The sequence below is a fragment of the Solanum pennellii genome, chromosome 6 (genome assembly GCF_001406875.1).
Source record: "Solanum pennellii chromosome 6, SPENNV200".
Classification (NCBI taxonomy): domain Eukaryota; kingdom Viridiplantae; phylum Streptophyta; class Magnoliopsida; order Solanales; family Solanaceae; genus Solanum; species Solanum pennellii.
Genome location: NC_028642.1, coordinates 31,580,754 through 31,601,305, shown reverse-complemented (window position 1 = coordinate 31,601,305; position 20,552 = coordinate 31,580,754). Strand labels below are relative to the sequence as shown.

General features: G+C 35.2%; 1 protein-coding gene across 11 annotated transcripts in view; it reads right to left on the bottom strand.

The window, feature by feature from the left end:
- Window positions 1-15,020: 15,020 nt before the first annotated feature.
- LOC114077542 overlaps window positions 15,021-20,552 on the bottom strand; it is a 15,184-nt gene continuing 9,652 nt past the window's right edge. Inside the window, exons 2-9 of one of the 11 annotated variants that reach the window (XR_003578843.1) lie at window positions 18,481-18,562; window positions 18,275-18,337; window positions 18,147-18,190; window positions 17,543-17,629; window positions 17,024-17,092; window positions 16,128-16,242; window positions 15,739-16,031; window positions 15,021-15,617 (exon numbers count right to left, since the gene is read on the bottom strand). Coding sequence is in view for 9 of the 11 variants with exons in the window: in XM_027917604.1 (XP_027773405.1) it covers window positions 15,989-16,031; window positions 16,128-16,242; window positions 17,024-17,092; window positions 17,543-17,629; window positions 18,147-18,190; window positions 18,275-18,337; window positions 18,481-18,562 (503 nt within the window). In the remaining 2 variants the exon portion in view is untranslated. Of the gene's footprint in view, window positions 16,037-16,124; window positions 17,093-17,542; window positions 17,630-17,845; window positions 17,906-18,146; window positions 18,191-18,274; window positions 18,338-18,412; window positions 18,563-20,552 lie in introns of those variants that run through there. The other 10 variants (XM_027917607.1, XM_027917609.1, XM_027917605.1 and 7 more) reach the window with 10 other exon arrangements.

Here is a 20,552-nt window from a genome sequence, read left to right as displayed (position 1 = left end):
TTTGGTTTGATCCGCACGGCTTGGGACCCAAGATCGAGCCCCAACGCCTTCATTTCAATTTTCCCTTGATTTTTCTCTTTATTTTTCGTTCATTGGGACTTAGAGTATGTAGGATCGAACCCACACAACATCATTTCCTTTTATTTTAGTTTCTTTTAATTCTCTTTTACTTGGACAAGAGGGCGTGGGATCGAACACCCACACCCCCACTTTGATTCCTTTTATTCTTCCTAGAGGTCGTGGGTTCGATTCCCACACGCTTCAACCCTTTTATTTTTCACTTAATTCCTTCTTAAATCTGACACAGAGGTGGTGGGTTCGAATCCCAGTCCTCTCATTTCTTATTTTTAGTATTTCATTTTCGGTCAAGGTCACAGTTTTCAATCCCCCATTGCCATATTCTTTTTAACTTACATTATTTCTATGAATTTTAACATGGTAAGGTCACGGGTTCGATCTTCAGTGACCTCACTTATTTTTTTCATTTTTCGTAACATGTTAATTGACTTAGCTTGACCGAAACTAACATCAAAGTGCTGGAATTTTGATCACGTTTTTGCAGCCTATTTTCCCACATCTTTCACGTTAAATGTGTATACGTTTGGAGTAGTTTTTAGTGTGTTGTTTAGGTGCATTTTCAAGATCACTTTCGATAAAAAGTTTGCACTCAAATAAACATTTTTACATCACATATGAACATCACGATTTAAACAAGTTTGTGCACACAAAATACAACCATAAACATATGATTTTCATGCTCCAATTCGTTTCCAATAGTCATGGCTACACATTCATTGCACACACGTAAATATAAATTTTTGGAAAACATAGGTTATCAGTCATACGATTCCAAACACACATTCATGAACATATTCATCACGAAAACACATTACATGTCTCATATCTACTAGCATATATAGAAACCAACAACCACCGACAGGAGCACGTGACTGGGACTTGCAACGGGGAAAAAATCCTATTTTTTGGATTATAATCGACTGAATCCGAGGGGTCTTTAGGTAAAGGGATCAAGACTAAGAAAACCCATACCTTTTCTGTCGTTCAAATGTTGAACTTTCTGCCCAAACCTTTCTCCAAAATCACGTCCAATTCCCCGCAACTTCAACACCAATTCGACGGAGAAACTTCCCTTTTTGCCTAACGTTTTTGCTTATGTTTTGATTATATATTTTTTTGTGATTCTTCAAGTGTGAAGAACTTTAGTAATTTTTTTTATTTAGTACTCTTGTTTGGCATAGAAAACATGAAAGCGAAGTGGAGAGACGTGAGAGATATGAGCGTGAGAGAGTAGTTTAGGATTAGGAATTTTAGTTTGGTAATTAGTCAAACTAGGACTCCTTATTAATTTAGTAAAAAATCTGATTTAATTATCTTATTAAAATGACCATAAAGCCCTTTAGAAAATCAAATTATAAAACTCAAATTAAATACATTTAATTGAAGCTTCCTTTGGGGTTTGAACTGGGTGGAGTGACAACCATGAATTGGTCATTGTGGGTCGACCCAACTCGGACAGTCCACTTAATTAAATTAATTAATAAAGTAATAAATTCCTTAGGGTAATTACGACATTAATCTTGCACTGGAAAAGACCATTTTATCCCTAGACCCTCCAAACCTAAGGTTTTCCCTTTTTAAGTTCGGTAAACACTCTTCCGAGTAAATCTTCGTATTCGAGAGCCCTACACGGCTGGAACAAACCTTTTCTAGCTCAAATAACTCCCCAAGTAAGTTGTCTTGGCTGTAGAAATGGTTCATAGGTCTGGTTCTACGCGCATCAATCCGTGTGAACCCGGCCTAATCGTAGGCATTTTAGAAATATTAAGCATTACTTAGCATATCCATTTTTAGGGTTGTTAGACGGATAATTTTTTTGGTTGTGGTACAAGTGGGCACAAGATTCAAGAATTTCTAACTGTGAAGGGGAAATACAAGAAGACTGTGCAAGCAAGTAGTTCTAGTGATGCTCCGAAGAAGAATCACTTTTATGCACTTCGCTCAAGTGGTGAGCAAGCGACATCTCCCGATGTGGTGATCGATATGTTGAAAGTTTTCTTTATTGATGTATATATATTTCTTGATCCTGGATCTACATTATCTTTTTTACTCCCTTGATAGCTAAGAAGTTTCAGATTTTACCCGACATTTTAAATGAAACTTTTATGGTGCCTACTCAGGTGTGTAAGTCGGTTGTTGCAAAAAGGGTGCATACAAACTGTCCTATAATGTTGCCCAATAGAGTTACTCATGTTGAGCTTGTAGAACTTGATATATTTGATTTTGATTCATAATGGGTATGGATTGGTTACATGCTTATTTTTCCTCTATCGAATGTACAAAGATGGTGGTGAATTTCAACTTTCCAAATGAGCTTGTTTTAGAGTTGAAGGGGGGAAATTCTATTCCTAGAATTCGTATCATATGTTGTTTAAAAGCATGTAAAATGATCTCAAAGGTGCTTCTACCATATAGTAAAAGTCAAAGATATAGACTCCAAAATTCCTCCCATTGAGTCGGTCCTCATAGTGAGGGAATTTCCGGAGGTCTTTCCTAATGACTTCCTAATATTCCTCCAGAACGAGAAATTTATTTTGCTATCGACTTGTTACTGGATACAAATATCATTTCAATTCCTCCTTATCTGATGGCTCCGGCCGAATTGCAAGAGTTAAAGGCTAAACTTAATGATTTACTTTACAAAGGCTTCATTAGACCTAGTATTTCTCCATGTGGTGCTCCATTTTTATTTGTAAAGAAGAAGGATGGTTCCCTTTGAATGTGCATTGATTATTGCCAACTCAATAAAGTCACTATTAAGAACAAGTATCCTCTCCCTCAGATTGACGACTTGTTTGATCAACTTCAAGGAGAAATCTACTTCTCTAAGATTTACTTGAGATCGGGGTATCACAAACCTAGGGTGAGGTGTGAGCATATCTTAAAAATGGCATTTGAGAGTTGATATGGTAACTGTGAGTTCTTAGTAATGTCCTTTGTTCTCACTAATTCCCAAGAGACATTTATGGATCTCATGAGTAGGGTGTTTTGAAGTTACCTAGATTCATTTGTCATTGCCATTGTTGACGACATCTTCGTCTATTTGAAAAATGAGGGTGATCACATGGACAATTTGAGAGTTGTGTTTCACGTGCTTAAGCAGAACCAATTATTCGCCAAGTATAGCAAATGTGAGTATAGATTAAGTACGTGGCGTCTCTTGGTCATATAATCTCTAGTGAGGGTGTTTAGGTTGATCTTAGAAAGACCTAGGGGTCAAGAATTGTCCTAGACCATTGACTCCAATAAACATTAGATGTTTCTTGGGTCTAGCAGGTTATTGTCTGAGGTTTGTGGATGGTTTGGCATCCATTGCATATCCTTTTACTACTTTGTCCCAAAAGAGTAAGAAATTTTAATGGTCGGAGGCATTTGAGAGAAGCTTCCATATCTTAAAAGATAGGCTTACTTCTGCTCCGTTGTAGACCTTACTGGAGGGGTAGCAAGGGTTTCGTTGTATATTGTTATGCTTCCTGAGTGGATTTAGGGTTTATGCTTATAAAACATGGGAAAGTAGTATCATATGCCTCTAGGCAACTTAAGGTACATGAGAGAAACTATCAAACTTATGACCTTGAGTTAGCGGTCGTGGTTTTTTCCTTGAAAATATGGAGGCATTACTTGTATGGTTTTCATTTAAATTTTATGCAAACGAAAAGAGTCTCCAATATGTGTTTACTCAAAAGTAGTTGAATCTCCAACAAGGAAGGTGGTTGGAATTGTAGAAAGATTACGACATGAGTGTTCTCAATCTCCTCGGCAAGGACAATGTGGTTGCGGATTCTCTAAGTCGTGTGAACATGGGTAGTGTGTATCATGTAGATGAAGCCAAGAAAGACCTAGTGAAAGTTTTTCACAGGTTTTCTAGATTGGGTGTTAGGTTGGAAGATTCTCCAAGTGGTGGTTTTATCGTCGATCATAATTCCAAGTCATCGTTGGTGGTTCAGGTGAAGTCCAAAAAACACCTTGATCAACCATTGATGGAGTTGAAGGAATCGACTCTTGGTAAGTTTAATGAGTCATTATCCTTAGGGGGGATGGTGTCTTGAGGTAACAAGGAAGGTTGTGTGTTCCCAATGTAGATGGTTTGAGGAACCGGATTCTTGAGTAAGATCATGGGCCCCGTTACTCCATTCATCCGGGTTCTACAAAGATGTACCATGACCTTAGTAAAGTGTTTTTGTGGGAAGATTTTTAAAAGGACATAGCGGAATTTGTTGCTAAGTTTCTAAATTACAAAAAAGTGAAAGTCGTTTACTTCAAGAAATCAAAGTTTCTACTGGATGTGGGAAGACATCAATATGGATTTTGTTGTAGGTTTGTCTTGGACACAAAAGCAATATGACTTTATATGGGTGGTTGTTGATAGGTAGACAAAATACACTCACTTTATTCCCGTCAAGTCTACGTATTCGGCGGAGGATTATGCAAGTATCTTCATAGATGAGATTGTGTGTCTCCATAATATTCGGTTATCCATCCTATCAGATAGGGGTGCACAATTCATATATAGGTTTTTGAGTTCATTCCAACATGGGTAGGGTACCAAGGTTAAGTTAAGCAACAATTTTCATCCCGAAACGGATTGTCAAGCGATACCCTTGAGGATATGCTTAAAGCTTGTATCGCTTATTTCAAGAGAAATTTGTATAAGCATTGGCCTTTGGTGGAGTTTTCTTACAACAAAAGCTACCATTCAAATATATTTATGTCTCCTTATGAAGCCTTCTATGGTTAGAGATGTAGATCTCCAATTGGATGGTTTGAAGTGGGTGAGTCTTCACTTTTGGGTCGCGATTTGATTTATAAGACTTTGGAGAAGGTTCATATCACAAGGAACCGGTTGTGAACAACCTATAGTAAGCAAAAGTCTTATGCCGATCATAGGAGAAGGGAATTAGAGTTTGATGAAGGTTATAAGGTGTAGTTGAAAATTTCACCTATGAAAGGGGTGGTTAAATTTGGCAAAAAAGGGAAGTTGAGTCCTCGTTATGTGGGTCCCTATGAAATCTTGCAAAGAGTTTGTAAGGTTTCCTATGAATTGAAACTCCCTAATGAATTTTCTTTGGTTTATCCGTTTTCCATAATTCCATGCTTAAGAAGTGTGTCGGTGATCCCGAGTCTATTCTTCCTATTGAGGATATTGAAGTGAAGGATAACCTCTCCTATGAAGAGTTTCCTGTTCAAATCCTTGATAGGCAAGTGAGGCGGTTAAGGAACAAGGAGATGGCTTCCGTAAAGGTGTTATGGAAGAATCACCTTGTTGAGGATGCGACATGGGACGCTGAGGCCGACACGAAGTCCCGTTATTCTCATCTATTTGATATCTATGACTAGTTATTCGTATTAATAATTAAAATAATGACTAAAAAGTTGAAGTTGCTTGACTTTTGGTAATGTTTTGCAACAATATGCATTGTGGTGTCATTACAGTGAAGTGTACTTTTGACTTGAAAATTTTCAATTTTGCTTGTTTTGAGTTATGTTGTGCATTTTGATATGGTGAGTCTTTATGAAATGATATGTATCATGTTGGTAAGTTGAAATTTGGCATAATTGACTCATGTAAGGTATGTTGAGCTCATGTTGTTGTTGTGAGAATGAAATTCCTCATAATGTGATTTTGAGCCTTAGGTGTAGTAATTGAAGTTTTGAATTGCCTTGCGTAAATTATATGATTGATATTGTAACTCATGTTCTCATGTAATGTTGATTGGTTGGGCTGCTAGTCTTGAGTCTATTCCTTCCTTTCAAGAGATTGTAGTGTCATTTGAGGACGAAAGTTCCCAAAGGGGGGGGGGGGGGGATAATGTAACACTTAGAAAATCTAAGACGTGTTCTAGAGCCTAACATCAGTGTCAAAAGGTTTGAACACAATTTTTAGGTCAGTTTTAATGAATAGATGTCATTTAGAACGTTTAGAAGTAAAAACATCAAAGGACGTCCATGACGTCCGACGTCCGGAAACTAGTTCAATAAGGTGCTAGTGTGTCTTCGCCTATTAGACAAGCTTTTAGGAGTCAAAAGTTTGTTGAAAGGTGTCTAACACGTATACAGTAAGTTCGTAATGTAAACTTCTAGGCATGACTCCCCAAAACCAACAAGGGTCAATTTAGGAGGAGCCTTGCATTTTGGCAAGAAGCTGCCAAAAGACAGTGTTCATAGACGGTTTCCATGAAAGAATCGTGTGTCAACCGACAGGGTGTCAATTTCCTCCATCGATGGAAACTTAGAAAAATTTGCCAAGTCTTGTTTTGGAAAAGTCACTGAACTTAATGACATACCAACAGGACGGTTGCTCTTTTGCCCGTTGATTTACAAACGGGGAATGGGTTTGGGTTTCATTTGTGAGATTTGTGTTTTGCTGCACGTTTTGAATTAATTAATTTAATTAGTTTTATTATTTAGAAGTTTAATTAGGGGTAAGGGACGAATAATTATATTAATTAACAGCCTATATAAAGACCCTAAGCGAATTATACTAACCTAACCCCTCATAATTCTCAAATCCAAATTCTCTTCCGTCTCTCTTCTTTCTCTCTCTAGTTGAAGAACAACATTGAAGAACCCCAGTGAAGACAAGGCTAGAGGTGGGTTCAAGGTCTGCAAAGGGTAATGCTTATCCATCAATCTTCATCAAACAGTAAGTTATGGGATTCCTTTCACTATTGAGACCACTTTCGTCAAAGGGTTCCACCAAATTGATTTCAAAAGTTGAGTTTTCAAGTGGGTCTTTTCCAATATCGAAATTTATCTTGTGAGTTGATTTGTTTATGATTTATTTTGGATATTATTAATAAATTAACATGTATGCGAAATTAATTATGTTATTTCTTTGTGTATTGGTCTAGTTTGTAGAAGATGACCTATTCCCCTTAACTGTAGGTTATTATCTTGATATGCATTGTATAATATTTGTTCAGTTGAACTTGTTATTGGTTGAATTCCTACTATATGTTGATATTTTATCAATTATGAATAGATTAGGGTGATATATAGTCCTATCATGCTAGTTCTTGATTAATTAATCTAAATTATGACTTTGACCTAAGCCTCTTTTCTTATGTTATGAACTAGTAGTGGATTGTTATGTAGTGGTTCAATTATCCTTGTTATCATGTTGGTTACTGTTGTGTGATGATATTACACCCTTATTGGTTTGAATTAAGGGTTGATGGTAAAACCTTGATGATGGATTATGAAGGAGATATGGTAAGTCTTGTAATATCTATTCTTCACTTCAATTATGGTCAATTGTGATTAAATCATGTTCTTTTATTGGAATATATCTTGTATTAAGATTAATAGGTTTGGTATGATGTTGAATTGAAATGTCTTGATTATGGTTTGTGAGGTGTTGGCTTAGATGTAAGTGTTTTAAGGATAGTGAAGAGTTATAAATGAGCCTTATTATAATGTGATATGTAAATGTGCTAACCTCACTTATATGGATTGTAATTAAAGGACAATACTCATGCAATTCTTATTGAGCTATGATGATGATGATTATACAAGGATAGACCCAATGACCTAAATTAAGCTATGATGATTAATAAACGCATTAAAAATATTTTGAAAAGGACTCTAGCTTAGCACCGAGTGAACTAGAGTGAGGAGTGTCCCTTCCCACATAGAGAAGGTTGGATCACTAATCTACTCTTGATATTGGAGACTCCAATGCATGCAGAATGAGGATGGTACCAGCTATATCTCTTAGTTCTTGAACTATCTGGCCCCTATAGGAATACTAGATAGTGGATCCACGTAGTTGTTATGTTTTTATTTTGGTACTACCTTGATAAGTAGTCTGCCTTCTTTTGTTGTAGGGTTCCATGACACCGAATTCCATATTAGCTCGTGTGGTCTATGTCGGTTAAGGCAAGATGTTCCCAAATGGTCAAAATGAACTACATAATTGAACTCTAACTAAGATGACCTAAGGGGTTTAGCTTAGTCTAGGTAGGGGTATGGGGCACTACCTATACATTGTACTAGTTAGCCTTAAGGGAAGTCTTAGATGGATGTTATTATGTATGTATATTCTTGCAAATGTAAATGATATTTATATGATGATATTACATGTTAATGACACTATGTGATGTTTATTACTCTTATGCACATGTATTCGGTCTCTATTGCTAAAGTATGATATTATGTACTCTTAATATTATGTTATGTGAAGTTGAACTTTGGTTATGGTTCTTTCTAGTTTTACTTGATTATGTAAGGTTATGGGGCTTTGCTTAGTCATTGCACAAGTGTACGTAAAGAGGGTCATAAATAATAGTCTTGCTTTGCTTATAATTGAAATGTACTCTTCTTCATGCTTGTTGAAGTTATAACTTAATGATAGAGTTGTTTAGCCATGAGTTCAATTATGTGCTATGTAGGTTGACTTTACTAGACTTAACATTGTTGGTCTTGTTATGTACATGCCTATGACATAAGAATATGTCTTATTGATTGTTATGGTCTTCTTGTATATGCAGAAATTGTTTCAAAGGAAAGTGCATACTTTAATGAAATGTCCTTTTTGAGCATGATTTCATGATATTTGTGCATATGGCCTCATACTTATTATAAGTGGTTTACTGAACCCATTTTTTTCCTTTTCCCCAACATTTAAGGTTCTGCTCTTTGAAGGGATTTGAGACGACTTTGACGGAGACTTGGGATTCTCAATCATCCAAGCTAGGTAGGTCCTCACATTCCGAGGGCACTGCCTCAAGCTAATGACATTGTTCAGAGGGCTATGCCCAATTTGTTATACTCGTGTTAGATGGTTATGAGATGAGACACCTATTTGGGACTATGTTATGTTTTATATATCCATGTGCAATAAAAGTAGAAGACTAAGATATATTCCTATACGAAGGGTTAACGTATAATCGATATATATATATATATATATATATATATATATATATATTATGTGTATGTAGAGGTCTATGTAAACCTTAATGTAGAAGTAATGAAAAGTTTTTAAAATTTCCGTATTTTCACCTATTAATGTAATGATGTAAGATAAGAGGCTATTCTTAATCCTCAAAGAGGACAACGACGCCGGTTAAGTCTAGGGGGTACTCCCCGGATGTGACACATTTATACAAGAAGGATACGATTACGACTTTAGACTTCAATAATCTTAACCTTACCCCTAGGTTGAAGGTTTCACAAAAAGGACCTTCTTAGCAACATTCAAGGTCACATGTCATTAATACACACAATGCTAAGAGTCTTTAGAAGCCTAAGTAAAGAACTCACTTTCTTGTTATACATATATCAAGTAAGGGACACAAGTCTACCACAAAAAGACACAACATACTTCACATATAACAGATCATTCTAGAAGCACATAGGAATAACCATTATTATCTATAAGTAATGCTATACACTACTATAAAATCATCAATATAACCATCATAGATTCATATAGTGTAACACTTTATAAATGCAACACGATTCTTAGAGCCTAACATAGGTTCCATGGGGTCTAAACATTGTATTAAGACCTATTTTAATTAATATAGGTAATATAGGAAGTTTAAGAACATAAACGTCAAGGAACATCCATGACTAGCTTTTAGGAGTCGGAAATTTATGAAAATTTGTGAAAGGGTAATGGGTTTTAAAGTTGTTTTATGGTTGAAACGTCCGGGTACGACTCCCCAAGGACCAACCAAGGGACCATAAGGAGGACCCCTGCAGGTTGAGGCAACACTGCCTTGGCAGTGTGCATTGACGGGATGAGCTACGGTCCCCGTGTGTACTGACGGGGCGTCGATGCCACTGTCGTCCCACACTTAGCCAATTTGAGGAATCCCTCGCCTACAAAAGTCTCTGAGCTTACCAACAAATGTGTAGGACGGAGGGGGGTGAGTCTGTCGACTCACAGACGGCCCATTGACAGGGTTCTGTCAGTGAGTTGTCTAGATTTTCCAGCATGTTTTGAATTAAATTCATTTAACTAGTTAATGGGTTATTTTGTTAATAAGGGGATTAAGGGGGTCAAAATATGTTATTTAACCTCCTATATAATGTCCCCAACCCCATTAAACTAATGAGAACTCAAAAATCAATTCCTCTATCTTCTGTTTTTTTTTATTTGGAAGCCACCTTTAATGACAAGCTAGGGGGAGGTTTTGGGGGATGGAAAGGGACAATTCACCATAAATTATTCATCAAATGTTAAGGTATGGGATGTAATTCACCTTTGAGATTCTTTCCTCAAGGGGTTATCATTCAAAATGGATTTGAAAAGATGAGTTTTCATGTATGTACAATCCAATAATGAAATTGTTGTTGTGAACTGAGTTTTTTATGTTTTATTTAAGGTATAATAAATATATTAACATGTATTTTAACTTGATTATGGTAATTTGTAATGGTTTGACCTAAATTGAAGAATATGGTCCTTAACCCTTAACCCTAGGTTGATCTTGATGTAAATTGGGTTGTGATTGAATCAATTGGATTGATTATGTGTTAAATCACTATTACATGATGTTTTTATACCAATCATATAAAAAGTGAAAATTAATTGTGGTCTTTCATGCGAATCTTGAGAAGTGATCTAGGTTATGGAAGTTGGCCTAAGTAACCTTATTTTAAGCATTGATTTCGTATTGAATTATGGTGTAGTGACGCTTCTAGTATTGTTTTCATATCTATTATTGAATTTTTATGTTGAACATCTAAATTGGATTGAATTGAGGTTTTATGGTAAGGCCTAAATGATGAACTATGTGCAAGACTTGGTAAGCCTTGGAATCTTTATCTTAACTACCAATTGTGATTAATTGTGGTTAAGTCGTGATATTTTATTGGAGTATGCCATACATTAGGATTGATAGGCTGATATGATGTTGAATTGAAATGTCTTTTCATATGGATGTGAGGTTGTTAAGATGTAAAAGTTATGAGGGTGGTCATCTATGCCAGTATTCCTTCATATGAAATGATATGTAATGTGTTAACGTCACCTATATGAATTGTGATGAAAGAACTTATGCTCATAAAATTCTTATTGGGCTATTGATGATTATTATTATACAAAGGGTAGACCATATGACCTAAACTAAGATCTAATGGATAATTAAAAGCTTAAAGACATTTAAAAAAGGGACTCTAGCTTAGCACCAAATGAACTAGATTGAGGAGTGTACCTTCTAACATAGGGAAGGTAGGAGAACTATATTACTCTGGAGATTGGAGACTATAATGCATAGCGTATAAATAGGGTCCCAACTATATCTCCTAGTTCTTGACCTATGTTGCCCAATAGGAATACTAGCTAGTGGATCCACCTAGTTGCTATGTTTCATGTTTTGTTACTACCTTGGCAAGTAGTCCGCCTTCTTTTTCGGTGTAGGGTTTCATGACACCGTATTCCACACTAGCTCGTGTGGTCTATGTCGGTTAGGGCAAAATGTTCCCAAAAGGTAAAATGAATTCAAAAATTTGAACTCTAACTTTGATAACCTAAGGGGTCTAGCTTAGTCTAGGTAGGGGTATGTGACTCTACTAAGAATTTCACTAGTTAGCCTTGAGGGAATTATGAGGAGGAAGTTCTTATATATGTCTATTTTATGATGATATATGATATGTACATGATGAACTTTGCACATTGTTGATACTACATGATGATTCGTTCATTTATGAGTATATGTTGAGTTGTATAGATAAAATAAGATGAAATGTATATCCAAATGCTATATTAGGTGGAGTTGGACATTGGTTATGGTTTCTTGTTGGGGCTACTCAAATGAGTAAGGTTATGGAGCTTTGCTTTGTTTCACTTGTTGTCTTGATGAGGAATCATGAGTAGTTGTCTTTTTTATTATTATATGATTAAATCTTTGCCATGCTTGTGAGGTTATTCCTTGATGATAGGGTTGTACTGGATGCATAATACTTGTTTGTGTTAGTAAGCATGTTTGATTTATTGGTATGACTTGCTTGATTATGCATTAGACTTTTAAATGGGTAAATCGACATGTTTTGACTAAATTTCCCTTTTTACCGTGTTTTGCTCTTATATGTGCATATGGTATCTTACTTAGTACATGTGGAGTACTAACCCATTTTCTTCACTTTTCCCAAACATTTTAGGTTCTGGTCGTTGAAGACTCATTTGAGACTATTTGAAGAAGGATTGGATATTATCTATCATCCAAGTTGGTAGGACCTCACTTTCCTATGAAGTTCCCTTGTTTTCTAAGACTTTTATGTTCATTCCACTTTTATTGTGTACGAATTGTATAAGCCCATATGTGGCTTATTTACATATGATGTAGAACTATGCCCAAATTGTTATGATTGTTTAGATAGTATGAGATGAGACAATCATTGAGACTATTTTTCTACCTTATATATATGTATATGCAATATAAGTAGAAGGCTATGTAACCTTCCTATACGAAGGGTGTATGTATAATCGAAACATATATATTATATGTATGTAGAGGTTTATTTAAACCTACAAGTAGATGTAATGTAAGTTTTAAATTTTTTCTCATTTTCGACCTATGAATGTAATGACATGAGACTAAGGGGCTACTCTTAGTCCTCAAAGAGGAAGACGACGCCGGTTACGTCTAGGGGGTAACCACGGATGGACACACTTGGTATCAGAGCACGAGGTTGAATACCATTGAGTTTTGTCTCTCTCTCTCTACCATGTCTATGTAGGTTTGTATTCATAATTGTGAAGTGCACCACACTTTTGAATAAAAACCTATGTGATGCTTAGGAATCACTCTCTTTCTTGGAAATCATATATCGTTCCGTTAGAGTATGCTTATGGTGTGCTTTTGAGTAAAGTCCTATTGTTGTGATTATAGGAAGAATAAGAAATCGAAGGAATGCAGCTCAGAGACTTCAAGAGGAAACTGCCAATGCGGGAGCTCCTCCACATAGTGATCAACTTCGTCCACTTGAAAAATGTGCTAACATGGAGAATATAAGAACCTCTCGTCTTTAAATTGCCCAAGATATAACCATTCACGCCCAAGCTATGACGGCTCAATCAAACATAGAGGTTGTGCCCCGTCCTCATCAACAAGTCACTACTATGGCTTCCCGTTTAAGGGACTTCACTAGTATGAACCCTCCTACATTCTACGGGTCTAAGGTTAAATAAGACCCCCAAGAATTCATCGATGAAGTCTCTTAATATACTTTTTGCTATGGGTTTTTCCACAAGTAAGAAGGATGGGTTGGCCACTTATCAACCCAAGGACGTGGCGCAATCATGATTTGTGCAATGGAGGGATAATAGGTGATTGAGGGGTGGTCCGTTGACTGGGGAGATCTTTAAGAAGGCTTTTCAAGATCGGTTCTATCCTAGGTGGATGAGGGAGGAAAAAGTGGTGGAGTTCATCAAACTTCGCCAATGAGGTATGAGTGTTAATCAATACTCCTTTAAATTCACTAAGTTGTCGAAATTTGATCCTTCTGTGGTTTCCGATCCTAGAGATGAAATGAGACGCTTTGTGAAGAGAGTGTCAGATGATTTACGAGAGGAGTGTCATTCGGCTATGCTACACGACAACATGAATATTTCTCCTATAATGGTGCATGCCAAACATGTGGAAGAGGAAAGGTAATGTACATTTGCTAAGAGAGCAATAACTTTTGATGGAGATTCTTTAAAGAATAGGCTTGACATACAGGACAAGCCTAGATTTAAGAAGCGGGTTCCAAGTCCCCAAAAGCTAGTAGTGATAGGGTGTCTAACCTAAATCCAAGAAGGGAAAAGGTACTAATTCACCAAACGAAAAGCGAACTTCTGGAAAGTGTGGCTAGAAACACTATGGTTATTGCCTCAAGTGGACGGATAATTGTTTTGATTGTTGCTGGAGTGGGAACAAGGTTAGGGATTGCCATAATATGAAGAGTCAAGACAAGCATTACACCATTTTAGGCCTACGGACACTCCAATAAAGTGTATCCTAAACTAGAAAAAAGTGTGGCCTTTGATAAAAGGCACAACTTTTGGACTTTAACCAACACTATCCCAGGGGTGCCCAAAAGAAGCGTAACCTTAGAGTTTAGGCAACACTTTGCAAGTGTTGCGTTATCAGCTACACTTAAAATCGTAGCCTAAAAGGAAAAATGGAAACGCTTTTATGTACCTCATATAGAAACATTTTTATCTCATACAACTACTCTTTCAAGCGTGGCCTTTGCTTCCTTATTGCCGACAATTTTAAGGTGTTGTCTTTTCTATCAAATGTATGACAACAATTTTAAAGTGTTACCTTTTCTATCAAATGTATGACAACAATTTTAAAGTGTTTCCTTTTTTATATGAAATATGACAACACTTTGAAGTGTAATCCTTGCCCATGTTCATACCAGAATTTATATCCCTATGGCTACACTTTTATGTGTGGTAATACTATTTTTGCTATGAAATATTTATGTGCCACAATTTCTAATTAAAATACTCCAATATTATTTTGCAATAAATAATCTTAAGCATTAAATTTGCTAATAAGTAATTCAAATATATAAATTTGCAATAGAGTTCTAAAGATAGTATGTCTTGTGTACATACAAATATTTATAAGGAAATATTCCACATATGTGTACACAATAATACAAAAAGTACTCTTTAGATAGTTTGATATATTTTAGCAATGAATATATTTAACAAAATCAAATATAATGAATTCAAGCTTCTACAATAGTTCAAAAAGACTTCATCATTTACTTCAATCAGATCAAATTGACTTTAGCATAGTATTCTTGAAAAATAGACTGACTACTACTATGGTCGCAACGCGTGGAAGATAGATAAGTTGCATGCCACATTCTAATGTCGTGTCAGATGAGACTGTATAACCAAACTTTAAAAGGAAACTATTGGGTTTTTTCAAGGAGAAAACCCTATAATAAATGACGTCCAATCAATATAACTAAAGAGTTAGACATTGTGATACAGCAAAATCTCCAAACATATGTAATACAAGAGTTGTGGACAACTACTTCCTTTATCCCACAAAAATTCTCATTTTGACATGTCTAAGTTATAAAATGAGAGTTTTACTCTTGTATATAGAGCAAGTGAAGATATGAGTAACTTTTTAGCTTTGCAGACCCTTACATGGAAAAGTTGCATATACTAATACAAAAAAACTAAGATCCAAGTAATATTATTCTTGCTTTACAAATGATAGACCTTCCCGTTTAAAGCAATTAGACACTTAAAGAGGAATATCACGTTCTTGAACCCTGTTGTCTCTTTTTGGTCATCCACTAAGCTACTGGGTATCTTCATCCTTGCCTCTAATGGACCACAAGCTAAACCAGATTGATACATTTGAATTGGCTAGTTCAATATATATAATTCTACTAATAGTTCTGCCATTTCCAAAAAAATTCTAGTTTGTTAGTAGCAAGGAAGGCAAGAAAAGTATATATAATGAGGAGCAAAATTAATCCTTTCTAAAGTAAGCGCCAACTGTTTTTTGGGAATCCAAGACATTAGAAAGTTCCCGCCACCAACAAGTTACCTTCATAATGTACCCCATTAACTTCAAAATTCACAGCAAAAACGAACATTATAAGATCTTCTATCCCAGTGCAATAAACAAGTCAATACCAAATGTTGAGAAAAATGATGAGCTCAGTGATCTCATATGAACATAGTGTTACCTGAAATTGAAGTTCACTCAATGTTTTGCTACCATTATCTTGTAACTTCACCTTCATATCATAGAGAATAAACACTATAAGATAACTGTTTATTTAAGAAAATCATGAAGATATCATAGTGTTGCCTGAAATTTAAGTTCACTCACAAATTAAAATGCATCGGGAAATTATGTTATAAAAATGTGATAATGACTTAAGTTGGTACTTTCCTTTGAGAGAAGGATCAACCATTCTTGTCAAGGCATCAATATCATGTAGCTGAGGTATCGCCTATCTGACCAAGAATTGCTCTCCTAAACTTTGAGTTCTAAATATTATGTATAGGTAATGATAAAACTAGGAGAAAACACCACAAAGAAATTTATTCAATGAGATGTAAATGGATTTACCAGTCATAGGACATTCTGCCTGTTAAGAGTTCACTTATCACCACACCACAACTATAAACATCACCCTCAAAAGTGTAAATCCCTGACTCAATCTCTGGTGCATCGTAGCTATAGGCTGTAAGAAGTTTTCCAGACAACCGAAAATCAAGTACAACTTCACTTATTCAATTTCAAATCCTTCTCTACAGTGCATAAGAAAAACTATAAAGGCAAGGTTTCAGTAAATATTAATGATACACATGCTCCTAGAGTAGCAAATATACTATCATATAAAATACAAAAAAAGTAAGTCTTGTAATTTAAATAATCCACCCCAACTTGTTTGGAATTGAGGTGTAGTTCTCTGTTCTCGTACATTAACTCCAGTTAAAATATCATAAACTTATATTGTTGGTAGTTCTGGTTTTGTTCATCATTGAAAATGAGGTTTAACGAGTTTCTTTTAAGATCATTTGATGCTTCTCTTAACCAATTGGATCAATTTCTTCTTCTTTTTCACATTATTACCGAGGCTAGCTTGCATGCACCTCAATAATTCCAGGGGTATCTCCTACTTCCAACCAACACTCAATAATAAGCCTAGATTTTTGAAGGTATCAGCACGCGAGAAGATACCTACACCTAGCACCAACATTTATCTCGTCCGTCAGATGAGAAAAACAAGAAATGGTAGTTTCTAAAGAAACCATAACTAATAATAAATATAAAGCTTTGTTTGTACACCTGTTACAGAGTTCTCAGTGAGAAACAACCAAATAAGCATCACAATAAAGAAGGTAAGTTTTTGCGTGTAGCTATAAAGGTTAATTGTTCTTTCACAATTAAATTCAAGAAAGGAAAATATAAAATGGTTAGTGCAAAGAATACTAGGCCTCATATCTAGCAGTTAAATTCACCTGGTACAAAGGACGCTGAAGAGCATCGATCGTCATTATCCTCTAATGAGGATCCCACGACCAAAGAGACTGCAAAAATTAACACAATAATATGAAATGCCAAGCTATCAGATATTTCCTTCCCTTTAAGTTTGTGTATTCAGAAGGTTGCATATGACGATGTTGCAAACAAATAAGAAAATGATACTAATGTTTTTAGCCACTTCTTACAAATGATTTGACTATTAGCATTTTAACTGGCAAATGGAACTTGCAAGGTCGGTTACACAGCAACAACTTCACAAATAAAACAAGGACACGTGTCAACCCAAATTCAAAAGAAACCACTTCACAAAAGGCGTTCAACATCCTCCACAGCTTCTATCTTCTCCTTGAGATAAGGCAAGGTATCGCTGTCTAAGACTGCAATATACAACTTAAACTAGGTTCCAGAAACTATTGACATTTCCATTTTATGGACTGACTTATGTAAGAAGCGGAAAAAAGGAGGAAGAAGTTATTGTGAGCGAGAATCCATACTGTCTCTATAATGAAGCAAACTCCACATTTCCCAGTAACATCTTGCATCTGAACATGTCAAGCACCTCGGAGGGAAAGCCATGATCTCTGTCAGGGAATGTTATCGAAAATTGGGGCATGTTACGACTAATATTTTTTAACATAATCTAACCATGACATGACTTTAAATTGCATGTTTATCCAACATATCTGAACATATATTAATTAAAGACCATCAATTAAATGAAATCATTGCTAATGACTCATTTACGATTAAATTAGTAAGCAAGTAGTATTAGTGATATATTTGATAGTAAGTGATACCTCATTCGTCTCTAAGAGAGTAGCAATGTAACCATCAGATACAGATAATCAAACAAGGTTCTGAAATGCAAGAATACTTTTATTAGAAGCAAATGACAATCAATCATAAATAATGTTCTATCATATTTTACTATCTTTATCAAAAAACAATCACTCAAAAATAAGCCACTGCAACTTAGTAGCACCATACACACCTCCTCACACTATCACCACAAAAAAGAGAAGCCAATAAGAAATTGCGGTAACCAATATTGAGTTGGTTAGTTTTTGTGCCAAATATCTATTTTAATTTTAAACTCACCTGAGATGCCCCTTTGGTTTTGGCTTATCGTTCTCTTCAATAATCTGTTTAAAAAAGAAAATCATTAACCTCATGGTTTTGGCTCATCGTTCTCTTCAATAATCTGTTTAAAAAACAGAATCATTTACCTCAAATATGCAATATGTTTCATCCTGCTATATCTCCCCATGTTAAGTAGCAATTTCCTTACTCTGTAATCCACTTTAAGACATCAGTAAGTGCTTGTCTGTGATTTCATTATGCAAGTTTGATGTAGAGGAAATTACTCATCCATTAAACTTAGGCTCAATCATCAATGGTTTCATTGTCGGTCTGTGATGTAAGATTAACCTACATGATTTCATCTGTTGGTTTAGAAGTAACACGTGATGAGATGCCATTAATTGGTGCTTGGTTGAAAGATACCAAGTAGAATCCTAACAAAGTTTTGAAAAAGCTCAAATTAATATGCTGTAATATTTTCCAAACATTGATAGTTAGGGTAAAAAATTGGATCATTGAACTTATAAAATAATAGATACATTTCTGTTAAAGAAGTAAAAAATGAAATTAATGCAAGATAAATAATATTGAAGTTTCTAGGAGCTCTAGAAACATTGTTTTGAAAAAAATAGTTCAGCTATACTTTGTAAAAAAAGTGTAGAAACCTTCAACATATTTCAACAATTCAATCAACTCTCAGTAGTTTTGACACTCATAGAACTGGAATAATCTTTGGAACTCCTTCATAGAGAACTTGTTAGGCTGTCTCTAAAATAAATTTCAAAATCTACCTCAACAATCAAAGACGACCCAGTTCTTAAATAAAAAATAATTCAAATATGATGAACTTTTCAAAAAACAAACTAAAGAACAATAACTCAAAGGAATTTAAAAGTATCTACAATACAATGTTTTTCTAAACTTCACTGTAAGCTTTTCAAATTGATTCCAAACTCAAAAAAAGAACACAAAATCATGTATCCATGGAAAAGTACTTTCCTTACACCAAAGTTACTTTCAACGACCATAATTTCGCTTTTTACATATTCAGAGATTGAGTTATTTTCTCTTTGGAATCACACAGAAATGACAAAAATATAATAGGATTTTATATATATAAGTTTCTAAAAGACATCCTCAAATTTTAAGTTAAAGATGAAAGTTTCAAGTCTTTTATTAGAGCACTATCACAAGAACAGATTGCACACATGTCCATAAAAATTCATATACATCAGCTCTTGATTAGAAGCACAATAGTTCAATACATCATCTTTCAGTTAGCTATATCAGAATGCATTACATATATTTTTCTGTTTATCCCGCAATCAAAACGGAGCATACATATCTTAATATACAAATGTAATAAATGTTCGTATAGAATCCAGAAGACATTTTAGATGCACCAATGCTTAATGTTAATATGTTAGTCTAGAAAGTCATTGCAAGATGGAAAAGAAAAAGAGAACTAGCAATCAAATATCATGCTATGTACAAATAATGAAGGGACAAGGAAGGTCTTGTCTTTTTTTGATTTCTCAAAAGAACAGCTGTAATAAAACATGTAGTATTGGATGAGTCTATAGGTGATACCAATATAACATATTTTTTGACCAAAGCCATTTATTAGAAAAGCAATTTTAAAAGTGCAAGACCTAGAACAATTTTTAATGCTAAAAACGAACATTAAAGAGGTTCACCGTAAGTTAAAACTAGCTACTAACGGATAGAACGGGAACAATCTATGTACAAGATAGATACTAACTGATTCAAATGATTTCGACTAGTAATTCCATGTTTCTCGGCTGCTGAATATTCCTAGGGCTCACTTTGACGTTGACAATTTTTAGCACTTTCTTCCTGCACTTTGGAATTTTAGCTATAACTCGTGATTTGTTCCATTTCAACAACCCCAAAGTAATCAATTCCTTATAAACACAAAAAAAAATAGTAGAAAATAGAAAGGAACCTCAGCTTCAGAATATGGACTCATAAAATATAATGGTGTTCATGATATACAAAGAATAAATCCAAAACTGTTATGCCTCGTATTTTTTTTTATACGTAGTGCGCATCGTGATCTAGAAGACGTAAAGAAATATTAGGCAAGGATGTTATTTCCAAATGTGATATTAAGTATGAGTTGGCTAATGTAAGTGCCATTAACTTTAAGTGAGGGATTAATTAGTGGCTAATTTGGATTGATTTAATCCAATGGGCCCCACCACTCATAATTGGTGGCTGATTAGGATTAATTTAATCCAGTGGGCCCCACCACTCAAGGCAAAAATTAAAAAGGGATCAGATTGTGGGCTGGCCTTAGTGGACAGGTGTAGAGGGGGGCTGCCTCCACTTCATACTATTAAATGAGGTGGAGAAATCCACTCCATGCTAAATAAAGTGGTGAAATGCATTGCTGCATATCAT